General features: G+C 33.5%; 1 protein-coding gene across 1 annotated transcript in view; it reads right to left on the bottom strand.

The window, feature by feature from the left end:
• Window positions 1–366: 366 nt before the first annotated feature.
• YTHDC2 (YTH domain containing 2) overlaps window positions 367–22,994 on the bottom strand; it is a gene marked incomplete at its 3' end in the record, with an annotated part of 58,900 nt that continues 36,272 nt past the window's right edge. The window contains exons 13-26 of the mRNA XM_008590925.1: window positions 22,453–22,631; window positions 22,114–22,210; window positions 21,943–22,030; window positions 21,775–21,855; window positions 18,920–19,002; window positions 15,646–15,751; window positions 13,939–14,058; window positions 13,231–13,503; window positions 11,610–11,736; window positions 10,340–10,545; window positions 9,796–9,991; window positions 8,056–8,165; window positions 4,818–5,113; window positions 367–544 (exon numbers count right to left, since the gene is read on the bottom strand). Of these exons, the coding sequence (XP_008589147.1) occupies window positions 367–544; window positions 4,818–5,113; window positions 8,056–8,165; window positions 9,796–9,991; window positions 10,340–10,545; window positions 11,610–11,736; window positions 13,231–13,503; window positions 13,939–14,058; window positions 15,646–15,751; window positions 18,920–19,002; window positions 21,775–21,855; window positions 21,943–22,030; window positions 22,114–22,210; window positions 22,453–22,631 (2,140 nt within the window). The remainder of the gene's footprint in view (window positions 545–4,817; window positions 5,114–8,055; window positions 8,166–9,795; window positions 9,992–10,339; window positions 10,546–11,609; window positions 11,737–13,230; window positions 13,504–13,938; window positions 14,059–15,645; window positions 15,752–18,919; window positions 19,003–21,774; window positions 21,856–21,942; window positions 22,031–22,113; window positions 22,211–22,452; window positions 22,632–22,994) is intronic.

The raw sequence follows: 22,994 nt of genomic DNA on the forward strand, positions 1-22,994 counted from the left end.
GGTTGCGATCCCGTTGCCGGTCACGAAAAAAGACAAAAAGGAAAAAAAAATAAAATAAAAAATAAATTAACATAATTTTAACAAAAAAGAAATAGAAAGAAAATAATGAACTGCCTAGCTGCATGCCATTAGTGAATAATGTTAGTCTTAAAACACTCCGAAAATGGTAATAACTAAAAATATACAGCAAGCAGGAAAAACTGAAAAATTTACTCAAAGTTGTCTCAAGTTTGCCAGATTCAATTTATATCTGGGACAGAGGCCACAATTAGGAACGTAGAATTGTTTTATAATTTTGTTTACATATGTAACATCAGATGTGCTACAAATCTGTTCCTTACTACATTTACTTTCAGATTACTTTACCTTTCCTGAGGATGGAGGAGAAGGACTAGCACAAGGACTTGGGTAACTACTGCTGTCTGCAGATTTTACAGAAGATTGATCTAATCGGTCATCAGCGCTTCGTTTAGGATGTAGAATTCCTCTGTCTTTGTATTTCTGAGGTGGGTGCAATGCTGGAGATGGAGATTTCACCAATATACTTGAGCAAGAAGGAGGAAGCAAAGATCAGTTATTTAAAAGTTTATAACGCAAAGTAGATGCCATTTCAATCCACAGTCCTGATGACATTATGATTTATAGAATAGTATTTAAAAAGGGAATTTCATTCTTCTATTACATTTAGAAGCTAAGAAATACTTGGATGATAAGGGTACACTTAAAAAACAATAGGCAAAAATACATTTTTGAAAATCTCCAGAAATCAAAAAGGATTTCAATTCAAGTAAAATAGATATAAAAGCATACTAAAAATTATGGTAAAGTGGAAAGAATATTGGACTAGAGTCAGTAAATACAGATTTCTAGGACAGTACTAAATTTATTACCAACTAGGTATGTGATCCTGAGTAAGTCTCTTATTTGAGTTTTAATTTCCTTATCTGTTAAATAAACAGATTATACTAAATAAACTCCAAGATTCTTTTATTCTAAAATTCTATTAATAAATTCCACAAACATGTAGACAGAAACTTCACAATTTTTCACAAGTATAGGTCTTTGTGGGACAACCAGATATTAAGTACTTCCTAGTGTGTTCCAAAATAAAGTTCACAACAACACCTATAAAATATTATTGCCAAAACACTGGATCTAATCAAGCCTTGAGAGCTAACCACCAGTTTACATGAAATACACAGGGTATAGGAATAAATGATGCCAGGAGTAAACAAAGAAACAAATCCAGAATGTGGGAGATCTTACACCACTGACCTAGTTTCTTTAAAAAAAGTCAAGAGAGGAACTACTCTAGATCACAAGAGACTCAAGGAACATGAAACCCTAATACAATGCATGAGTCTTTCCTGGATGCTAATTCAAATAAATCAACAATGGAGATTTATGGAGACAATTGGAGAAATGATAATTTTTGGGGATTGGTAACTACATTTTGGTTATGTAGAAAAAAATGCCCCTATTATTAAGAGATGCATTTTTAAATATGTAAGGGAAAATGATATGATGTGTGGGATTTACTTTGAAATATGTAAGCAAAAACAGAAAGGAAACAAGAAAAAAAAATTGGCAGATAAATCAAGTAGGTGAAAATCTTGGTAACTGTTGAATCTGGGTTATGGGGTTCATTATTGCACAAGGGTGCTTCAAAAAGTTCATGGAAAGACACATGTTCTCTAATTCTATTTTCCCACAAACTTTTTGAAGTACCCACATATACCATTAACTTTTTTGTGTTTAATAATACTCATAATAAATAAATTTAAAACAAAAAAGGATAGGTCTTCAATAATTCATAAGCTTCCATACAGTCTTGCCATTATAATTATTCTGTCTTCAAGACAAGTTAAAGTAGCTTATCTCCACAATTTGCTTCTATTTCAGTAAGTATCTTTGATCCAGGATTCTTTCACAAGTGAAATAAAATTGATAAAACCTAAAGATATTAATGTTAAAATATATAACGAATGTCCATCTAAAGCATTAACAAAAAATTGGTAAGAAGGGTAAAAACAACTTCTCAGGAATTTTTCTCCAGTGAATTAGATCCAATGAATTACTAGTCACAATTGCTAAAATTCCATCATTCTTGCCTTGCTACTTAATTGACCTGAAATTAGGCGACAGAACTTAAGGGTAAAATCTTATTAAAATAAAAATGATGTTGTTAATAGAACTAAATGTCTAGTTTCATGGTTTTCAAATTGGTCTTTTGCTCTGGGATCTAACCTAGCTTTTCTCTCTCTCTGATTGGGCTTCTTCTAAAAATTTCATTCAGGTAGAAACAAAGGGTTCCATAAACACTTCTACCTAAATTCATTTAAGAGGAACAAAGAATTCTGATATAAAGTGGCAAATCTATCTCACTTTCCTTATAGATATGTTTGTTGTCTACCATCAAGTTATTATTTAGAAAATGACATAAAACATTGATTTAATTTTAGGATGGGAAGTAGGCAATTTCTATTATTTTAATAGTTTCTGCAGTCAAGTAAATTATGCCTTTATTAAAAGAAATTTTAATTTAATCTATATATTGCCATCCTAAAGTGAAACTCTAACTTTAAATACCTTTTCACCAAGAAGTAATTCTACAGATTATAATTTCTCCCTCTAAAAATAAATCTTCCTAAGAGTCCTCATTCTATCCTTCACCAAGCTACATGAATTCCAGGTCTTAACTATTAATATCACCTAAAGTCTGAAAATGAATGAAATTCTATGTCCTACTACTCAACAGGCAATGAAGAGTGCCAGGCTGCGATTTGTAAGGAAATGAAAAAGGTTGATCCTGGTATCACATTTAAAAAATTAATTTATAAGTTAAGTCAGTTTCTAAAGTGTAATTAATGTTATATTTCATAGTTTTGTTTTTCTTCTGTATTTCCCAATTTTATTAAATGATCATATATAACTTTAATTTTAAAAAAGCAAGCTTTAGGGCCGGCCCGGTGGCACACTGCTACAGTGCGCCGCTTGGCAAGTGCGGTGGCGCTCCCGCCGAGGGTTCGGATCCCACATACAGACCAGCCGCTCACTGGCTGAGCGAGTTGCGGGAGCAACACCGAGGGTTGCAGGAGCAACACCGAGGGTTGCGGGAGCAACACCGAGGGTTGCGATCCCGTTGCCGGTCCCGGTCCGGTACGGGCGCAACACTGAGGGTTGCGATCCGTTGCCGGTCACGAAAAAAGACAAAAAGGAAAAAAAAAAAAAAAAAAGCAAGCTTTATTTCTAAATATAGGTATATGTATATGTGTACATATGAGGGCACTTCAAAATGTTCATGGAAAAGTAGAATTAAAAGGTATTCTTTCCATGAACAAACCTTTCATTGAACTTTTCAAAGACACCTTGTATACACATATGCATTTATACACAGCTACATATAGCATTATAAAAGATCTAACAGGTTTTGTATTAGCTAGTCTAGGAATAATACTACCATATAATTTCTATGGAAATGTATTCCCACATTCTAAACAACCTATGCTCAAGAAAACTTTAGAACAATATTTTCAAAAAGTAGGGAGTGTCTGAGCAGAAACTGTACTTTTTAATCATCTTCTTTCTCTCAGTTATAGGATCCAGACCAGAGAGAAAGGTTCAGGCACATATGTTATAAGCTTTTCTTGGAAACTGGCTGAATTATTCCTAAAATGTAATATCTGAAGAACTTGGGAACGAGTATGTTTTAATCCTCTTTAACTGAAGTCTTAAGTGATAACAGGCCTTTATGCTTCATTCAAATATGCGAAATCTGATCAAAGGAAAATACTTGAAAAACAGTAAGCCTCATATAACATCTTTAATGTTTCTATTATTTTTATTTCAGTTTTAAACTATGAAATCATTTTCTTACTACAGACACTTCCTACCAATATTGCCAAAACTAGCCTCACAGGCAAGGATGTTTCTCTGTTACCGATTCTAACAGGGTGAAAAAAAATTTTTAACTGATATAAAGAAACTTAAATTTGATTCTAACAAATTTGTTATAACCAGAAATATTTCTGAATTATGGCCAATGATTATTATAACCATTACTATATTACTAAAATATATTTTTTACATAAATAATTTAATATGAGCTCTCTTATTAACAATCACATAATAAACAAAAATATTGGCACATCTAATTGCAAAATACTAGAAAGAATGAAAGAATCTGGCTTAACTTTAACAAGAAATTTTGTCACATGACAGTAAATTTGTTTATTTATTATATGCCTCTCCTCAATAAAAAGTTAACTCTTTGAAGAGATCGTTAACTATGTATACTACTATATCCTTCACACCAAGAACAACAGACATTCAATGTGTCACTCAAAGAATGAAGTACTTTTCTGTAGGAATGCTAATCAGAGGTACTGATATCTAGATAAGACTTGTGGGGGAGTTGTTCTTTAAATGGCCATAACCAGCACTTCTCACTGCAGGGTATCTAGGAAAAATCTCACTTGCTATATATCAACTAAAATATATAATTTTAAAATGTTGCTATCTTTCTAAGTGACCCTAAATTTGTGAATTCTGGAAATTAAATATTTTGAGTTTTTCCTGACAAAAAAACTGCCTTATTAAATAACTCATAGATACCACCACCTTAAAATCCTTCATATTATCTTAATACTTAGAAAAATTACATTTTATAAGTAAAACTATCCACTTAATTATAACCTTTTTATGTATCTTAGATTATAAGTAATTTTTAAATATTATAAAAGCATGTGATTCTATAGTGTATAATTCCTTTTCTTGAAGAAAATATTTCCCATTTTGGTAAAATGGTATAAATTTACCTTTCTGCAGTAGTAGAAGACTCATCAGAAAATTCAGTATCTGCTGAACTTTTCCTACTATTATTTGACTTCCAAGATGATGCCAAAGGAAGTTCTTCTGAAGACATAGGCCTTGGCCTTTGGCCAATCCCAGATGGTTGTTGTAAACCTGCAGACTGTTCTTCAGTACTTAAAACAGCTATAATTGCTCTTATGGTAGCTTCATCAACTTGAGACCAAGGTTTAGATGGAGCTCTCATTCGGCGTAAAAATAAGCTATGCCACTTCTGTCTGAGCTGCAGCAATAAACCAGCTGCCTGTAATAAAATAGTTTCCTCAGTTCAAATAGATACAAGCAAAATGTATATCACATATGCAAGACACCTATTTGTTTATTAGCTAAGGTCTGTAATTATTATCAAAGAACATACTTTACATTTCATATTTCATAATTTACTACTAATTTCAGTCTTTTTATTGCATGAATGAAATAAAATTTCTCATTTACCATATTTTAGGCACTAGAGACATAAAATCAAATCAAACAATCTAATAAGAGAGACAATAAACAATAGGTGTGGTAGAATGTGATTAATACTGGAAAACTAGCAGCAAGGTAAATAAAGGACATTTAGCTCTATCCATACTATATTTTAGTGCCTGCAGAACATCCAAATGATAATATCCAGAAGGCAGCTGAATTCGTAGAAAGGCCTAATCTAGACAGAGATATAAACTTGGGAGTCATCGGTGTATCAATAGTTACACTAGAGGTAAGGTTCCCAGGGCTTGTGCAGAAAGAGTGAGAGATACACAGTAAGGCACAGAGTGCTGCAGAATTTAAAACTTAAGACACAAGAGCATCTAAAATTTAAGGCATAAACACATGCAGAAGAGTCAGTGAAACAACCTAAGAAAGAATGACTATAGAGGAAGAAGAAAAACTTGGAGTAATGTCACGGTAATTAGTGACGAAGTTGGGGCAGAAGTGAGGAGGAAAAATAGGGAAGGGCAGGATTACAAAAAGGAGGGTGTGAACAATAGTGCCAAGTATTAAACAGAGGTCACATTTATCAAGAAACGCTAACTAGCTTTGACAACATGAAGGGCACAATTGACATTGGAAAGTAGTTTCAGTGAATTGAAGGGTTGGTGGAATGGAAGTGAGACTGCTGTAGATTGAGGTAATGAATGAATGAAGGGTAAAAAAAAGTAAACCTAGTCAGTATCAACTACTGACAGCTTGGCTGCTTCCCAAAAAATGAATATAGAATGATCTTTCAAAGTAGAGAGGGAATTAAGGCAAGGCTTTGTCAAGAAAATTTTTAATTTGAAAAGAAACATTCACCTCTCCCAATTCAGTGGTATATGAAAAGAGAAAATAGAATAAATTTCTTTTTCTCAGAAACAGAGTTAAACAAAATAGAGTTCTCGTATACCCAATACTCAATATTTTCTTTTATTTTTTATTTATTTTTTTTTTATTTTTATTTTTTTCCTTTTTGTCTTTTTTACTGACCGGTAACGGGATCACAACCCTCGGTGTCGCGCCCGTACCGGGGACTGGCAACGGGATCGCAACCCTCAGTGTTGCACCCGCACCACGCTCAGCCAGTGAGCGGGAACCGGTCTCCACATGGGATCTGAACCCTCGGTGGGAGCGCCGCCGCGCTCCCAAGCGGCGCACTCTCCAGTGCGCCACCGGGCCGGCCCAATACTCAATATTTTCTTATACATGTTGAATATCTCTTATCTGAAATGCTTAAGAATTTGAATTTCAGATTTTTTTGGATTTTGGAATACTTGCATTGTACTTGTTGATTCAGCACCCCTAATCCAAAAATCTGAAATCCAAAATGCTCCAATGAGTATTTCCTTAGAGTATCATGTCAGCACTCAAAAGGTCTTTGTTCAGATTTTGAAGCATTTCAGATTTCGAATTTTCACATTAGGGATTCTCAACCTGTATATCCAGAATATTTAAATATTACGGATATGCTTTGAATGTTTTTGTCTCCTCTAAAAATTCATGTTGAAAATTAATCCCAATTTGGCCTTTTGGAGGTGCTATGGGTTGTATTATGTCCCCCAAAGGTTCGTATATTAATCCCCACTGTAACAATATTCAGGGTGGAAAATCCTATTATGATTATTGAAAGATGGAGCCTTTAAGAAGTGATTAGGGGCCGGCCCGGTGGCGCACTGCTACAGTGCACCGCTTGGGAGCGCGGCGGCGCTCCTGCCAAGGGTTCGGATCCCACATACAGACCGGTTCCCGCTCACTGGCTGAGCGAGGTGCGGGCGCGACACCGAGGGTTGCGGTCCCGTTGCCAGACACGAAAAAAGACAAAAAGGAAAAAAAAAAAAGAAGTGATTAGATAGTGAGGACCATGCCCTAGTGAATGTATTGATCCATTTATGGAGTAATAAGTTGATGGTTTAATGGGTAGTAATGGGCATGGTCCTGATGGCTTTACAAGAAGAGCAAGTGAGCAGGTTAGCTCTCTCCTGCTCAATTCATTTGCCATATGATACCTTGCATTGCTGTGGAGAGTCACCACCAGAAGAAGGCCCTGACCAGATGTGCCCCCTGGACTGTGGACTTCCCAGCTTCCAAAATTATAAGAAATAAGTCTCATTTCTTTATATATTACACAGTTTCATGTATTCTTTTATGAGCAACAGAAATAGACTGATACAGGAGGTGATTGAGTCATGAAACCTCAGCCCTCATGAATGGGATTAGGTGCCCTTATTAAAGAGCTCGATGGAGGGAGTTTGTCCCCTTCTTGCCCTTCCACCTTCTGCCATGTAAGGATGCAGTATTCCTCCCCTCTGGAGGAAGCAGGGTTCGAGGCACCATCCTGGAAGCAAACAGTAGACCTCACCAGATGCTAGGCTCATAATCTTGGACTTCCCGTCCTCCAGAACTATGAGAAATCAATTTCTGTTCTTTATAAGTTACCCAGTCAGTTGTGTTTTGTTATAGCAGCATAAATAGACTAATAGAATTATCATGTTTAACTACTGAGCCACATCTAGGTTTAACTACTGAAAAACATCTAGGTTTTTCAAGTTCTCTGTTGGAATAAACCCCAATACAGCAGAGAATGTACAAGACTCTATGAAAACTGAAAAACAAGCTATATTCTCTAATACTATGGGCTTAACATTGAAGATAAAGTTTTTTATCATACTGTATATCAATTTACATTGACTGAATGAAAGAAATTTATTACACTACTAAAAAGTAACTTACCTCTGGCTCTAGTTTGAAATTGAGCCACTCATCAAGTTTCAAAGCTGCCAGATTAGCAGTAGTTCTGTCCTCCATTTCGCTATCACTGCTGTCATTGGGAATGCCATCTGCTGTCCAAACACATAATTAAAGAAAAAAAATCACTTTTACCATCTTACATCATAGCAAAAAAGTAAGCAGAATAGATATACTTCATATATACAAATCCTTCTGACACTAACAATTTGTGTGGGAAGATCTCCAAATCCAGAAGATTATAAATTAAATATCAGTGTTTAAAAGGAAAAAGAAAGGAAATCTTAATGACTACAATTTCTAATCACAACGCCACAAAACAAAACAAAAAAGACAAGAAGTTAAAAACTAAAGCACAATCTTTAAATAATAACTGTATGAAGAAGAAACAAAGAACATTATTAAAGACATGAAAACACCATGTATCAAAAACTATGGAAGATGCTCATGACAATACTCATGTAAATTCACAGGTTTCAATTTTTAAGAAGAAAAACTATACAGCTAAATACACCTTAGAAAAATAGCATAGAATCCAAAGAAAAATAAAATGAAAATAAAAAAACAGTAAGTTAGAAAGACAAAATGGTAATAATACTTAAAACTATAATCCAGTTCTTTGAAAAGCCTGTTAGACAACTCTGTTAATTTAATAAAGGAAGATGAAAGCACAAATATATCTACAAAATCAGAAGTGAGAATAAGATTATAAAAATTAATAAAAAGATGCATTGCAAAAGGAATACAAGCTAAAAAGATATAGTATGTATAATTATAGAATAATAGATTGGAAATCTTCAAAGAAATTTATTTTCTACAAAAAATTTACTAAAACTGCAAGAACAAGAAATAGAAAAGCCCAAACATATTTATGGAAGAAATTAAAGACGTCCTTAAAGAACATAAGTAAAGAAATCTAGAACACTAATTCTCTCAAACTTTCAAGGAATCAAATAATGACCAATTCTTTTAATGAGACAAATCTGAACCTAACTCTAAAACCTAATAACATCTAAAACATAAAGATACCTGAATGTGCACAAGCACATACCACACAAACCCTATAGATGAGCCTATCCCTAATGAACATAACAGTTTTTAAAAAATGCTAGAAAATATTCAGCAGTATAATAAATCCTACTTAGTCTAAGGAAGGTTTACTCTCCGAACAAGATAATAGTTCTGTAAGAAAACCTATACACCATATCAACAGGCTGAATAAATGCTGATCATATGTCCAACTATAAAGGAACATTTTAAATACTTTACACCACTTTAATGTGATAGAATATTTTGCAGCTATTCATATAAAATATTTTAAAATTTTTTAATATTCTGTATAATGAAAATAGCATAATATAATAATAGTATGGATGAAACAATTAAGAATAAACATGTAGAAAAATATATAATACTAAAATGTGCTTGCATAACTGTATGGGATTATGGGTTACTATTAATATTTCTTTTAAATAATTACATTTATATTAAACTATCACTTAAATTCAAGTGGAAAAAACTTCTCATCAGCAAAATTTTTTTAAAATGCACAAATCGATATCCAGTCACCTTAGAAATCATCTTCAAGAACAGTGGTATATCTTAGTATTTCCTCTACTATATCAAAAGGGAGCTACTATCACATAAATTTTTGTAATTTCACAATTTCTTTGGCTTAGTAAAAAATTCATTTCAAAGAGTTTATTTCCTTCACAATACACTTACCTCTAAAGGATGAAGGTTCCTGAAGAGCATTACTTGCCAACCTAGCTGGTCCGCAGAATACCAATACAGTGACAGGTGTCACTGCTGAACAACATCTAATATTAGCTATTCTATGGGCTCTGGTCATTTCATCATAAATAAGCCAATCTGTGGGTAGTGCCTGAATTGCTGCAGCTTGTCCATTGGCTGGAGGAATCTATTAGGAAAATAAATTTAAAAATTGTTAACTGTATTTATCACCTAATTTACTGGGAATATTTTTAAAATGTAAGAAGTCCCCCAATGAAACTGATGAAGTATATTAGCACCCAAGCCAAAATTAAAGCAAATCATTGCTCATGTAGTTTGTATAAGAGTTCTCATTATTTAACACATTACCTTTACCAACTCTTAAGATTCAATCAAAATTTTTTCCCATGTTTAATTATACATATATAACTAATTAATTTCTTAAAGCAAGCAGGTATTTGGAGCATTTTTCATTCATCTTCAACTCTCTAAATTAGTTTCACCTCAAGGCCTAACAGTATTAAAAATGTTTTACCTTTTTATATTGAGGCTGACTGAGAACTGAAGTGGGATGAAATCGTACTTTTTTCTCCTTTGGCCCTGTCAATACTACATTCTCTCTGTCCACGTGGACTAAATTAGGATACATGCCTGCCACCAATGCAGCTTTGACAACAGCCCAGTTCTCGGAGTTTGTGTTAACATCTCGAATGTCACCACCACCTCGTGCTCTAACAAAACCTAGAGATGGGGGGATAAAAAACCACACCACCTTCTATAGTGTAAAAGATACTTTTAAATTTGTGTATTTTTTACCAAAAAAAGTACAACTTATATAAGTTTAATGATATTAAAATTCCACGATAATTAATAGAATCTCCTTTAGAAAGTTGCTCAAACTATAGAACTAAAGTTCTAAGAACGTTTAGATCTGCTTAGGCTAGAGTAAGTACATGATTTATTGGGGATTTAAGGAATTTTTTATAAAATGCACATTCTTATAATAAAGTTCTTCATAAGCTGCTGTTTAAAACATGCTAAATTCATAGCTGGAAATTCAAGCCATTCTTCTGACTGGCATTAACAACATTTTGGTTATGATAGACAAAATTCTGGAGGTGAAGGAAAATAAATACAAGATTCTTGCTTAAATTTAAAAAGTCCTTCATATTTTCCCATATTCTAAATCCTCTATTTCATTCCTTACATTACTTTTGTACTTCAGCTAATCCATGAATCCAGGCTTTGGTACTTTTCTTCTGACCATCACTTTAATGTACTATATTACTCAAGAAAAGAATTCAAAGAAACAACCCTAAAAGGAAATAGCAACACCTCTATCCTCTTAGGAAAAAAAAAAAAAACAAGTGCCTTCAAGAGATTACCAACTGTTTTAGTGTTCCAAAAATATAAAGACCAGCATTCATATCAATCTATTTAAATTTACATAGTTTATATTTCATAAATAGTTATTCAATAATAGTGACAGAAAATATAATAACTATAAGATCAAAATTAATCTTTGACAATATATTATAAATTGTTCATTGCCGATAGTATCAAAAAGGTATAGATTCTGTTCATATATTTCTCAACTATATCTTCTGCAATATCATTTTTTTCCATCAACAAGCAAATGTTAAGGTCATGTGAAGTCTACAAATCAGTTCATGAATATAAAATATACAACATGATAAATGTCATTAAAAAATCAAGAGATAGCATCAGCTAACACTAGAAGTACTATGAGGTATGAGCAGGGTACTCTAAGTGGTTTAAATAGGTTCTTCAAGGGAAAACATTACCTGATGCTCTAAGTTGACCAAGCAACTGAGTTCTCATGCCTATGATTATTTCCATGGTAGCTTGTGAAAGAAAATTCTTTTCACAAAAAGCTCGCTCCCACCCATCACTTCGTGCTTTCTGCCATGCCTATAAAAATAGAATAATTACATAAGAAGACACATTTACAAATCACTTCTAAGTGAGGCAACAAAGTAACAAAACAACTACACTAATCACTCAAGGTCAATTCTCCTTATTCTAATTATTCTATAAGCTAAGACCTTATGATCAAATAAAATTTAGCATTAGTTAATTTATACTCAAATTCTATGAAAGTCTTGAGTTTATAAAGTCCCAATGAGAACTAAGTATCAAGTAACTTAAATAACCAGCTATGAAAAAAATATTTACCTTCTCATCCCAGATGTGTCTGCTAATTTTATTCCACAAAAGTATGGAAGGTTTTCAACTAAGCCATCAAACACATGTATATCTAAGAATACTGCCATTCTGGTCCACCAAAAATAACCTCTATATCAACCCCATAATCTAGCTGAGAATGGAAAACAGACTTTCTACATATCATCTATATGCAATATTAAAAGGTTCCCCCTTGAAAATGAGTTCTCTCGCTTTGCAATTTAACTGAAAGACCACAGCAGTAATTTATCCTCTCTGCCTTTGAAGGAGCTGGGGAAAAAGCAAAGAACACAGAGGACCTCTACTTCAAATCGTCTTCTTTTTAACATTCAACAGATCTACTATACTATGTGGTTATCTATACACCCAATTAATAACGAGTCATCCACTATGCAATAATACTCACAAAAGAGCTCATGATTATTTTTTTTAATTATGTATGTGTTGGAAAAATCCTGTTATGCCTGAAAAAGAGTACTTTCCACATAAATAAACTGAAATTTTATAAAAATTTATAGGCACAGGCTACATTCAAGAGAACTTAAAGATAAAGTATCTACCTTTTCAAGAAATAACATATTCTGCCCCACATATCTGAATTTCTAAATTACATTTTATTTCTCTTCTTCACAGTCCCACTTTCCTCAACTTTTCTTTACCATTTATCTCTTCCCTTAATTTCTAACTACTATGTTAAAAGGTTTTAAGTGATTTTTAGATTTTGCTTTATATAATTAAGTTCTAGCACAGTGTCTTGAACACACATGAAAAAGATGTACTCTAAAAAATCAATCAATAAATATTAAATCAAGATAATTTTCCTCCAAGCTTTGATCTATATACTTTAAAAAATATACAATGTTTCTTAACCAAAATTTTAAAATCTTAAATCATGCCCAAGACATGATTTAAAGATAAGGATCTTGATATTTAAAAAAATAAATACAAGTATAAACATAAATAAATATATACACACATTCACACATATATCCTACATGGAGAAAATGGGGGAAAAAAACAAAGTAGAGAAAAACTGTAATAATTTCAATAGATTAACTGCAGAAAGATATTTTTCTGAGCTATTAATAAAATGTGACTTCATAATGAAAGAAAATTAATGAAATTTTTCATTATTTTTGTTATTTTTTTAAATTGCTACATTTGACCCAGAATTGTGTTTAACCAGCAGCATTTTCAGAAATAAAATGGCAGTAATAGTACCTGGAATGCTCTGAGAAGTGCCATATGGTCACTGAAAGTTCCTGCAGTAAAACGTTTCCTACAAAGCATAGCTGCACGTTTTTGAGAGGCCTGGGTAGGCAGTACAAAAGGATCTCGATAAGCTAGTGTGCAGGCAATTGTAAGGATAGGGTCCAGACACTTTAAAACAACAGCACACAGGACCATTTTACCAAGATGTGGTTCTACTGGCAAGTCAGCCAAATGATATCCAAGTTCAGTCAGATCTTCCCATGCATCCATTGCATCTATTGTCTAAATAAAAAGATACAGAACAGAGTTTGACATAACCAAAAGCTATGCTTACCACATTCTTAAAAAACCATAAGTAAGAAATAAGAATATAAATTTTCTTTTGCCCTCACATCTCATAAAAAATATATTTTGAGAGGCTAATTAGTTAGCTTGGTTGGTTAGAGTGCGGTGTTATAACACCAAAATCAAAGGTTTGGATCCCCATATTGGCCAACCAACAAAAAAAAAAGTAGCAAAAATATATTTTGCCTTAAATATCTTATATAAAAGAAGTCTACCTAGTGTATTACTCTAATTACCACAAGAATTGTATTCAAAGTACATGATCATTTAAGATAATTTTTTAAAAGTACAAAATTAGTTTAGACATAGTCTCATTTGGTTTAAATTTCAAGTAAAAAAGGTCAGGTAAAATAACACTATTAAGACACAAACCTTAAGCGTTTGTACAGCATTTCTTACAATTAAAGCTGGTGGAGGTTCAGGAGCTTTTGTAAGGAAATCAGCAATGGAACAATTAACTGGAGCTAACAGCTTGGTATGTAAACAAAGTTCCTGTAAATCAAAACAGTAAATCATTTTGAAAAATTAAAGAGTGTAATACCTTCTTAAAGAAATCATGTAGTTCCTACAGTTCCCAAACACAGACTAGTAGAGTCTCTGATTGGAATGAACTGTAGATGGTACAAGGTCTTTCTAGGAAAGATGGGCTCATACTTTGCCCTAGGTACCAGAACCCTAATAAACTCTGTAGCAATGAGTCATTGTCCAAAAAATAATCTTTTTTTCCCTTTGTACTTACTACATTCTAGAATCTTTTATCCATTCAATAAATATTTAAGTGTCTTCTAGGTGCAAGGCACCATGCAGTTGGAGAAAAAGGACAGTGTCTACTTTCATGGAGTTTACATTGTAGTATAAAAAACAGACTTTAAACAACTAATTATATAATTAATTATTTAATTACAATTGTGATAAGTGCTACAAAGGATACAAGGAGCTAAAGAGGAACAACATTTAAACCAAGCTCCAGAAAGGCAGGAGAGGGAGGCCTTGGGAAGTCAAAGATAGTTTCCCTGAGGAAAAGACATAAACAAAGATGTAAAGATTGAGTAGGAGTTAATTATAAAAGGAATAAGGAAGAGGAGTCTAAGGAAAGATAAGGTCACATGTGAAAGCCCTATGAAAAAGGAAACAAGATGTGCTTGAAAAATAAATTACTGGTGTGAGTAGAAAGAAGAGGCAACGGCAAGAAATAAAACTGGAGACACAGGTAGGAACAAGTAATTTAGGCTCTTGTTAAGAATTTTGGATTTTATCCTGGGAGAAACAGAAAATCACACATAGGCACTGGGAAGAGGGAAATCTTCCTAGGTAAAGAGATGCCAAAAATATGATCCTGTGTCTCTTTAAATGTTTGGAAGCCAGTGTCTACTCCAACACACCAAAGAATCAAGTTAATGCATTTCTGATAGTTTTCCCTAGAAGATACAGAGTCTGAATGTTCCATTAAGTTAAAAAACTCAAAGAAAAATAATTAATAAAGGCCAAGAAATCTTAGTGAACTCAGTTCCAAAACTACCAAAGTAATCACTCAGCATTTTATGCTGAGATTTTGATATTATCTTTTGGACCTTCAATAACTTGTTTTCTGCTCCTATAGAGAATTGAAAAAGTGAACCCTATAAAGTTGACACTCCTAATATGTTGCAATAAAAAAATATATAACTTAAATGCCCTCAAATAATTCTTTAAAATTTTGAGGATTTATGAATTAAATTTTCTTCTATTCGGGCCGGCCCGGTGGCGCACTGCTACAGTGCGCCGCTTGGGAGTGCGGCGGCGCTCCCGCCGAGGGTTCAGATCCCACATACAGACCGGCCGCTCACTGGCTGAGCAAGGTGCGGGGCGCAACACCGAGGGTTGTGATCCCGTTGCCGGTCCCGGTCCGGTACGGGTGCGACACTGAGGGTTGCGATCCGTTGCCGGTCACGAAAAAAGACAAAAAGGAAAAAAAAAAAATCTGTTACAAACCACCCTCCATAATATATATTTTAGAGTCCAATGGTAGAAGTTGAAATGGCTCTTGTCCTCCCTTACCCACACACAAAAAAAGCCTTATAGAATTAAATAAATTTCTACCTGTAATGGCATTCTCAAAAGTTCTGGAGTCTGAAATTCCAACATATTCTGGAATCGGAGTCTACTGAACAGATGGAAACAAATTCCAGGTCTACATCGCCCCGCCCTTAAAAATAAATATATAAGATTAAGAGTCAAACAAGGATTAAAGGCTATAATAAAGGAACTATAAAAGCAATGTGATTTAGGAGACTGATAAACGAACCAGGATGAGGACATCTGAGTTTGAATCTTTACTCTGTTACTTATATTCTCAGAAACCTTTTGGAAGGCACTTCACTTGTCTGGGACTCAATTATTTCATTTATAAAGTAAGATTCATGAATGACATCTACCTGATATACCTTTCAGGGTTATGGTAAAAATCAAAAGGAATAACATACATATGAAAGAGAGTAAAACACAAAGCATAAGTAAATATTTGGTTATTTAAATACAGTCAATTTTAATGAACTGTTACCAAGCACTGTGTTCAGGCCCAGTGATTAAAGTTGTGCGAATTGTGCATTACACAACTCCAAGGGAGTGCCATTTATCCCATCATCATTAAAATTTTCTGGGAAGTAGCAGAAAAATATCTTAAAGAAAAGCAATCTCTTAAATTCACCCAGAGTCACTATATGTTCACCCAAAGTCAGCTAATGGCAGGGCTGAACATATTAAGTGATAGAGATACAGCAATATCCCTGTCCTCATGGAGGTCACAGTCCAGAGAAGCAAACACAATTATAGCACAGTGTGATAAGAAGTACAAAATCTCACACTGTTGGACCAATCCTTCCTTCACCAAATACTTTCCTACACTATACCCTTCAGCTTTCCCACCTATCCAGGCGCTCTGAGATTTTTATCTTTCTCCGGTCCTTAAATGTTGAGGTTCCTCTGAGGAGGACCTCAGCCCTCTGCTTTCCTTAAACTACCCACTCTCCAGAGGTGATTTTAATTATCCTCCTAACTTCAACTTCTATCCATCCTGCATCTCCTTATCCTAATTCTAGGTCATTACATACTTCAGAAGCTTCACTTGGATTTGCCACAGTCAACTCAAACTCAATACAATCAAAAGTTAATTCTTCTCTACAACATAAATACTCTTCCCATTTTCCCTTTCTGACAATGGCACCACCATCCAATTTTCTAAGACAGAAACCTGGATGACATTCTTGACTCCACTCTATTCCTTACCCCTCACTCTCCAGACATACAATCAATCGTCATTATTACTCACTTTAATATCTCTTGAATTAATTATCTACTTCTACTTATTTCTACCACCACTACAACAATCCAGACTACTCTCATCTCTCCCCTTTTGTAAATGAAAGTACTAAGGAAAGAGCCTCCTACCGGGTCCTACTACCATCATTTTTGTCTCTGCCAATCCATTCTCCACAGAGCTGAAAGAACACTACAATCTTATCATCCTCTTATTTATTTTTTTTTAAAGAGAGAGAGATAACTCAACATGGTCCTTAAGACCTGTCACCAACTTTCAGCACATTTTTCACTATTCTCCTCTAAACTAAACTCCATCCAAACAACTTTCCTGCTCACTCTTGCCTTTAGGCCTTTGTTATGCTTCCCCTCTGCCTTTTAGAAATGTCTTTCCACCATTCCTCTTAATTCATATTAGTCTCAAACTCAATCTTAACTCCTCTGGAAGCATCATCCAGTTGTAGCACAGATCACACAGCATTGAAATGGCTTAATTTATTGGAATCCAACATAGGCTGCATTTGCTCCACCTCAAACTTTACCCATCAGACTATAGTTTATTCATCACTGTATCTATAACACTTGCACAGTGAAGGCTTTCAATAAATATTTGTTGCAACAATGACGATGAAAAGTTCTACAATTTCTAATCTTTCTGTTCAATAATACATTATTAATAGCATATAAATCCAGTTAGTGTACCAAGCCACACTTTGTCATAAGAGTATGACTGACACAATAACAACAACAAGGCTTTCATGGCATTCTTTGAAGTTACAAAGAACAAAAACAATGCATATTAGTCTTCAGCATATGAGACATTCTTTTAAAGTCAGAATTTGATGTTTTCTTGCTAGTTAAAATACAAGAGAAATTAGTTAAATAATTACTGAAAATTATAATTTTTAATCTTGCCTTTTTAAAAGTGAAAATGTAACTACAGCACATAACCAAACTACAAAAAATATATAAAATGTAAATTAAGTACAGTTAATTTACATTTCCTTCCTCCAAGAGCCCCACAAACCCCCTCACAGTCGGCAACCATTGTTTAACATTTCTCCCAAACTTTCCGATTCATTTGTGTCTAAATACATATACAAACATATACCACTTTTTTAATACAAATTATTAGACACATATCCTCTATACCTTACTTTTTCAAATAATAATATATCCCGAAACTCATTCCACATAAAATCTACGTTTTTCTTTTAACAGCTACGTAGAATACCATTGTGTGTCTATAACAATTTATTTAATCACTTTGCTACTGATGGACACTACGCTGTTCCCAGACTTTTCACCATTACAAACAATGCTACCAAGAACATTCTTAAACACATTTCTTTGCACATGTGTGCAGGCATATTCAGGATAAAGTATAAGAAGCAGAATACATAATCAAAGGGTAGATTTGGATAAAGAGTTTCAAATTACCCCTGAAGAAGTCACACCAATCTATACTCCCATCAGCAAAATATAAAAGCCTACTGACACATGTTTTTGCCACTGTGTTGTGTGTACTGTCAAACATATTCATCAATGCCAAACTGATAAACAAAAAATAGTATCTCATATCAAAAAAAAATAGTATCTCATTAATTTGCATTTATTTTGGCATTTATGAGGTGGTATATATGAGGTTAATGCATTAATAGGACATGTATATTCTTTATTTTAGTGAGATTCCTATTTATGTCCTTTATCCATTTTAATTGTATTGCTGGTCTTTATTTGATTTTAAAGAGTTTTTATACATATATATAATAAGGAAATTAGCCCTTTGTCCTGACATATTGCAAATATTTAGAATTTTTACTTTTGTTTTTGTTTTTTAAGCTTCTTACATCTGTGGATTATACTAGGCAAATGTTTTTAATTTTAACACAACCTAAATTCAACTTTTTAAAAAATATTAAAATGGTTTGCTTTGCAAAAATAATATAAAAATTAAGACTAACATAGAAAGTAGAACATATAATAAATACATGTAATATATATGAAAATGTTTCCATTTTACAGGCAATTGAATGGACGTACATTAAATATACATTACCTGCCTTTTCGCTGTATGGCACTAGCTTTGGAAATCCATACCATTTTTAACATTGTAACAAAATTCAGTGCATCAAAGGATTTCTGTAATATTTAAATCACCTTTATGTTAAAACAGAATAAGTATTTAAGAGGAAATAGCAAGAAACATTACCAACATATTTTAACATGCCAAGTTTAATTCAAAGTACCTTCTTGATTAAATAACTAGAACAAAGTACCGACTTAAAAAAAATCAGATCTTCTGTTTACAAACTATCTAAGGAAAAAAGAATGAAAACAAAACTAAAACTTAGAAGAGCTGTAAAATTTCCCCATTCTGTGTTTTGCTGAGCTATCTGTTGCTCTGTTACAGTTGGATAATGGCAGCCAGTTCTCATAAGACATTAAGATTGGAGAGAACTGATTTATTCTCTTGAGGTCATTTTTCGATAAGATTTACATCATTGTGGGCAATAAGCATAATCAAAGGAAAGATATTTTCTGAAATACTTTCCAGGGAACTGATCTGGAGGAATAAGAGTAACAACAATCACTAAACTAATCTTATCAAGTGAAGAATTTTTAATTTCTTCCTCTTTACCTCCTGCTGAGTTACTAAGGAAGTTGGCCTATCCCGAATGGGATGTGGGCACCAGAACCCCAACATGACAAGCTAAAGGTCAGAACACACCAGAAGCTCAGGAGAGGCGAGAGGACCCAGGGAGGCACCTCCCAGGACAGACCCCTGTGGGCAGCAAGGTGGAAGAGGCCCCTGGTCTTCATGGTGGGAGGAAGTGCCTGGCCCTGGGAGTAGACTGAAATGGAAGAGGCAGGTCGGAGGGCTCAGTCGAGCTTTCTTTAAAAACATACACCTGATTCCGTGGAACTAATAAAATTCATAAAATGTGGCTTTGTATACTGCTCTGGAGCCACCTCCAATATACTCTTCACTGACAAAAGCAATAGAACACTGGACTGCACCCAGAATGCCCCATTGGTATAAAAATGTTTATATAAGTAGATATCACTGGAAGGATTTGTAAAAACCAGTAAATAGCGACTGCCTCTAAATTTAAAGGTTTTTTTTTTTTTTACCATGTTTTTATATTACTTTTTTCAAAAATATGCACATGCATGCACACACATAAAAAAAATAAATATAAAGGAGAAAGAAAAAAAGAACTATTACTACCCTCATACTTCCTCAAAGAAACTACAGTGAAAATTTACTATAAAAACAATTTTAGGGCCGGCCCCGTGGCTCACTCGGGAGAGTGCGGTGCTGATAGCGCCAAGGCCCGGGGTTCAGATCCTATATAGGGATGGCCGGTGCGCTCACTGATTGAGCGTGATGCTGACGACAGTGAGCCGGGAGTTGCGATCCCCTTACCGATCAAAATAAATAAATAAATAAAAATAAAAATAATTTTAAAAGAATGTATTTCTAACTAGAATATATATTTCATTCAGTGACTTAACTTTCCCTCCCGTAAAATACATACAGCAAATAAAAATGTATTCTCATAATAATTTAATAATAGAATTTTTAGAAAATATTCTGTTTATTTGGTTTTTTTATAAAATGTTACATTTGTCAGTTTTGTATATAAAATAGCTTTTGACACTACCACCATGTTTAAACTGTGGTTCACTTGATAAATAAATAACACCTAAAGGAATCAAATTCTAAAATATTCAAAACCCCCTTCCTCAAATTTAGATCATTTTAGGTCAATAAAATCTGAATTTTCATTGGTTCGCCATTCAGATTTTTAATGATAATATTCGTTATTGACCTACTATAAAAAAATAAAATGTATCCCTCCTTTACAGCATCTAATGATAATGCATATAGCCAAATTTTATAATAAAATTTTATTTTCTATGAGATCTTTTTTTTTTCATTAAATTTTTATTTTGTCAATATACAATGTATTAGATTATTATGGCCCATCACCGACACCTCCCTCCCTCCTCCCTCTCTCCCCTCCCACCCTTCTATGAGATATTTCTAAGAGCTACCTTGAAAACACTATAAAGCAATTAGTTTTTTTCACACTAAAAAGTGATCATTTACATCCACTAAATACAATAATTTGTTTTCCATGACATGAATAATCTCTCTCTCCTTGAAAAAATCAACTACCTCTATCACTTTCATTCTTTCAGCGAATGAATCTACCAAAAGTTAGGAGCATCGAGAATTGCTGGGCATTCCAATACTTAAAAAATAAATGCTGCCTTTTATTACATCAGGTATTGGCAAACTTTTTGTAAAAGGCCAAATATATTTTAGACTTTGAGAGGGTCTCCGTTGCAACTACTCAAATCTGCCATCGTACTGTGAAAGCAGCCATAGACAATAGATAAAAAAGTAGATGTACCTGTGTTCCAATGAAACTTGTTTTTACAAAAGCAGGTGTTAGTCTGATTTGGCTGCTGACTACAGTTTGTTGACCCCTGGTTTATATATTTGTTTACTTTCTTTCAGCATGTTTCTCTTAAACATCTTTTGAACATCTGCTATATGTGAGGTACTGGAGATATAACAATGAACAAGAGGGACATAGTCCATTCCCACAGGTAAGAGGAAAACTTAGAAAAAATGTAATTGAATTCCCATACTGTGTGACAAAATTTTCACTAAAACTAGCCAAACTCTTTACTTTCTTAGTACTATTTAAACAAAATAGATTCTGTATACTAAATTATTTAAGGTAGAATATTTACTTTTGTGAAATCAACATTTACTATGTTAAATTAATCTAGAACCAGAAATTTTTCCATTAAAGTGAATTCTGCTCATAAAAGCATTTGTTGGAATGGAACTTAACCTTCTTCATTTAAGTAAAAATATAACTTATCCAAACATACCTCCTTCACCTTACCAGAATCAATAACAAAGACAACATCATTGACTGTGATGCTGGTTTCAGCAATATTAGTGGAAAGGATCTGCAATAGAATATTATTTTACAGTTTATATGAAATCAGGATCAATGACTAATAAAAATTGAAAAAAGGAGATTTTATGAAACTTACTATTTTTCGAACACCTGCAGGTGGGTTTTTTAATACCTTCTTTTGATCGGATGTTTGGATATTTGAATGTAGCATAAAAACTTGATACCTGTTGACAAGTGAAAAAGGAACTGTAATACGAAAGCACTTGACTGTTATTTTAAGCAACAAACATAAAGCTTAAACTTTTACCTATGTGTATTGTCAGCAAACCGCTTGTCATCAAACAGGATGCGATCCCTCAGTCCAACAATTTCATCATATCCAGGCAGAAAAATTAATACTGCACCTTGAGGAAGAATAATTTTTTAACATTAAATCTCATGAAATCAGAGGCAATCAACAGACTAATTATGAGGAACTATATCACATGTTTTCAAATACTGGAAAACTATCATACTTACAAGATAATACTTATGAGAGTATTCATGCATTACCATCAATGCAATTATATAAAAATTTGTATACTCAAAAAATTTTTAGATCAAAGTACACATTTTGTTCCAGTTATTTTAGATAATACTTATTTACCAGCATCACAACTATGGCAGATATTGTATAGAAGATGCATGATCAAATCCAAATCTACTTTTTCATCATCAAAACTATGATGATAAGCTTTCAGGAGCTCTCTGTCTTCTGCACTGAGGTCAGTTCCATTTGTTTGAACCAGAGAACATTCATCTAGATTTCCAAATTCCAATGAAGCACTAAAAAAAAGACCAAGTCAATTTTCATTAAAAAAAGTAACCCTTACAAGCCAATGATTCCCATTTTGTCCTTCTTCAAATTTCCAATATATCCTATAGAAGGTAAGTGATCCTTAATGTGCTAACTATAATTTAATTCATGTTTTGGTTTCAAGCACATTATTCAGTGTAAAATTTGGCACTAAGTTCTTTTAGAAAAACACAATCTGAAGACATTTCTCCAAAGTAAATATACAAATGACCTACAAACACATGAAAAAATGTTCAACATCATTAATCATCAGAGAATGCAAACTGAATCTACAATAAGATACCACTTCACACCCACTAGGATGACTACAACAAAAAAGAAAGATAATAACA

Source organism: Galeopterus variegatus, unplaced genomic scaffold, assembly GCF_000696425.1.
Source record: "Galeopterus variegatus unplaced genomic scaffold, G_variegatus-3.0.2 Scaffold6462, whole genome shotgun sequence".
Taxonomy (NCBI): domain Eukaryota; kingdom Metazoa; phylum Chordata; class Mammalia; order Dermoptera; family Cynocephalidae; genus Galeopterus; species Galeopterus variegatus.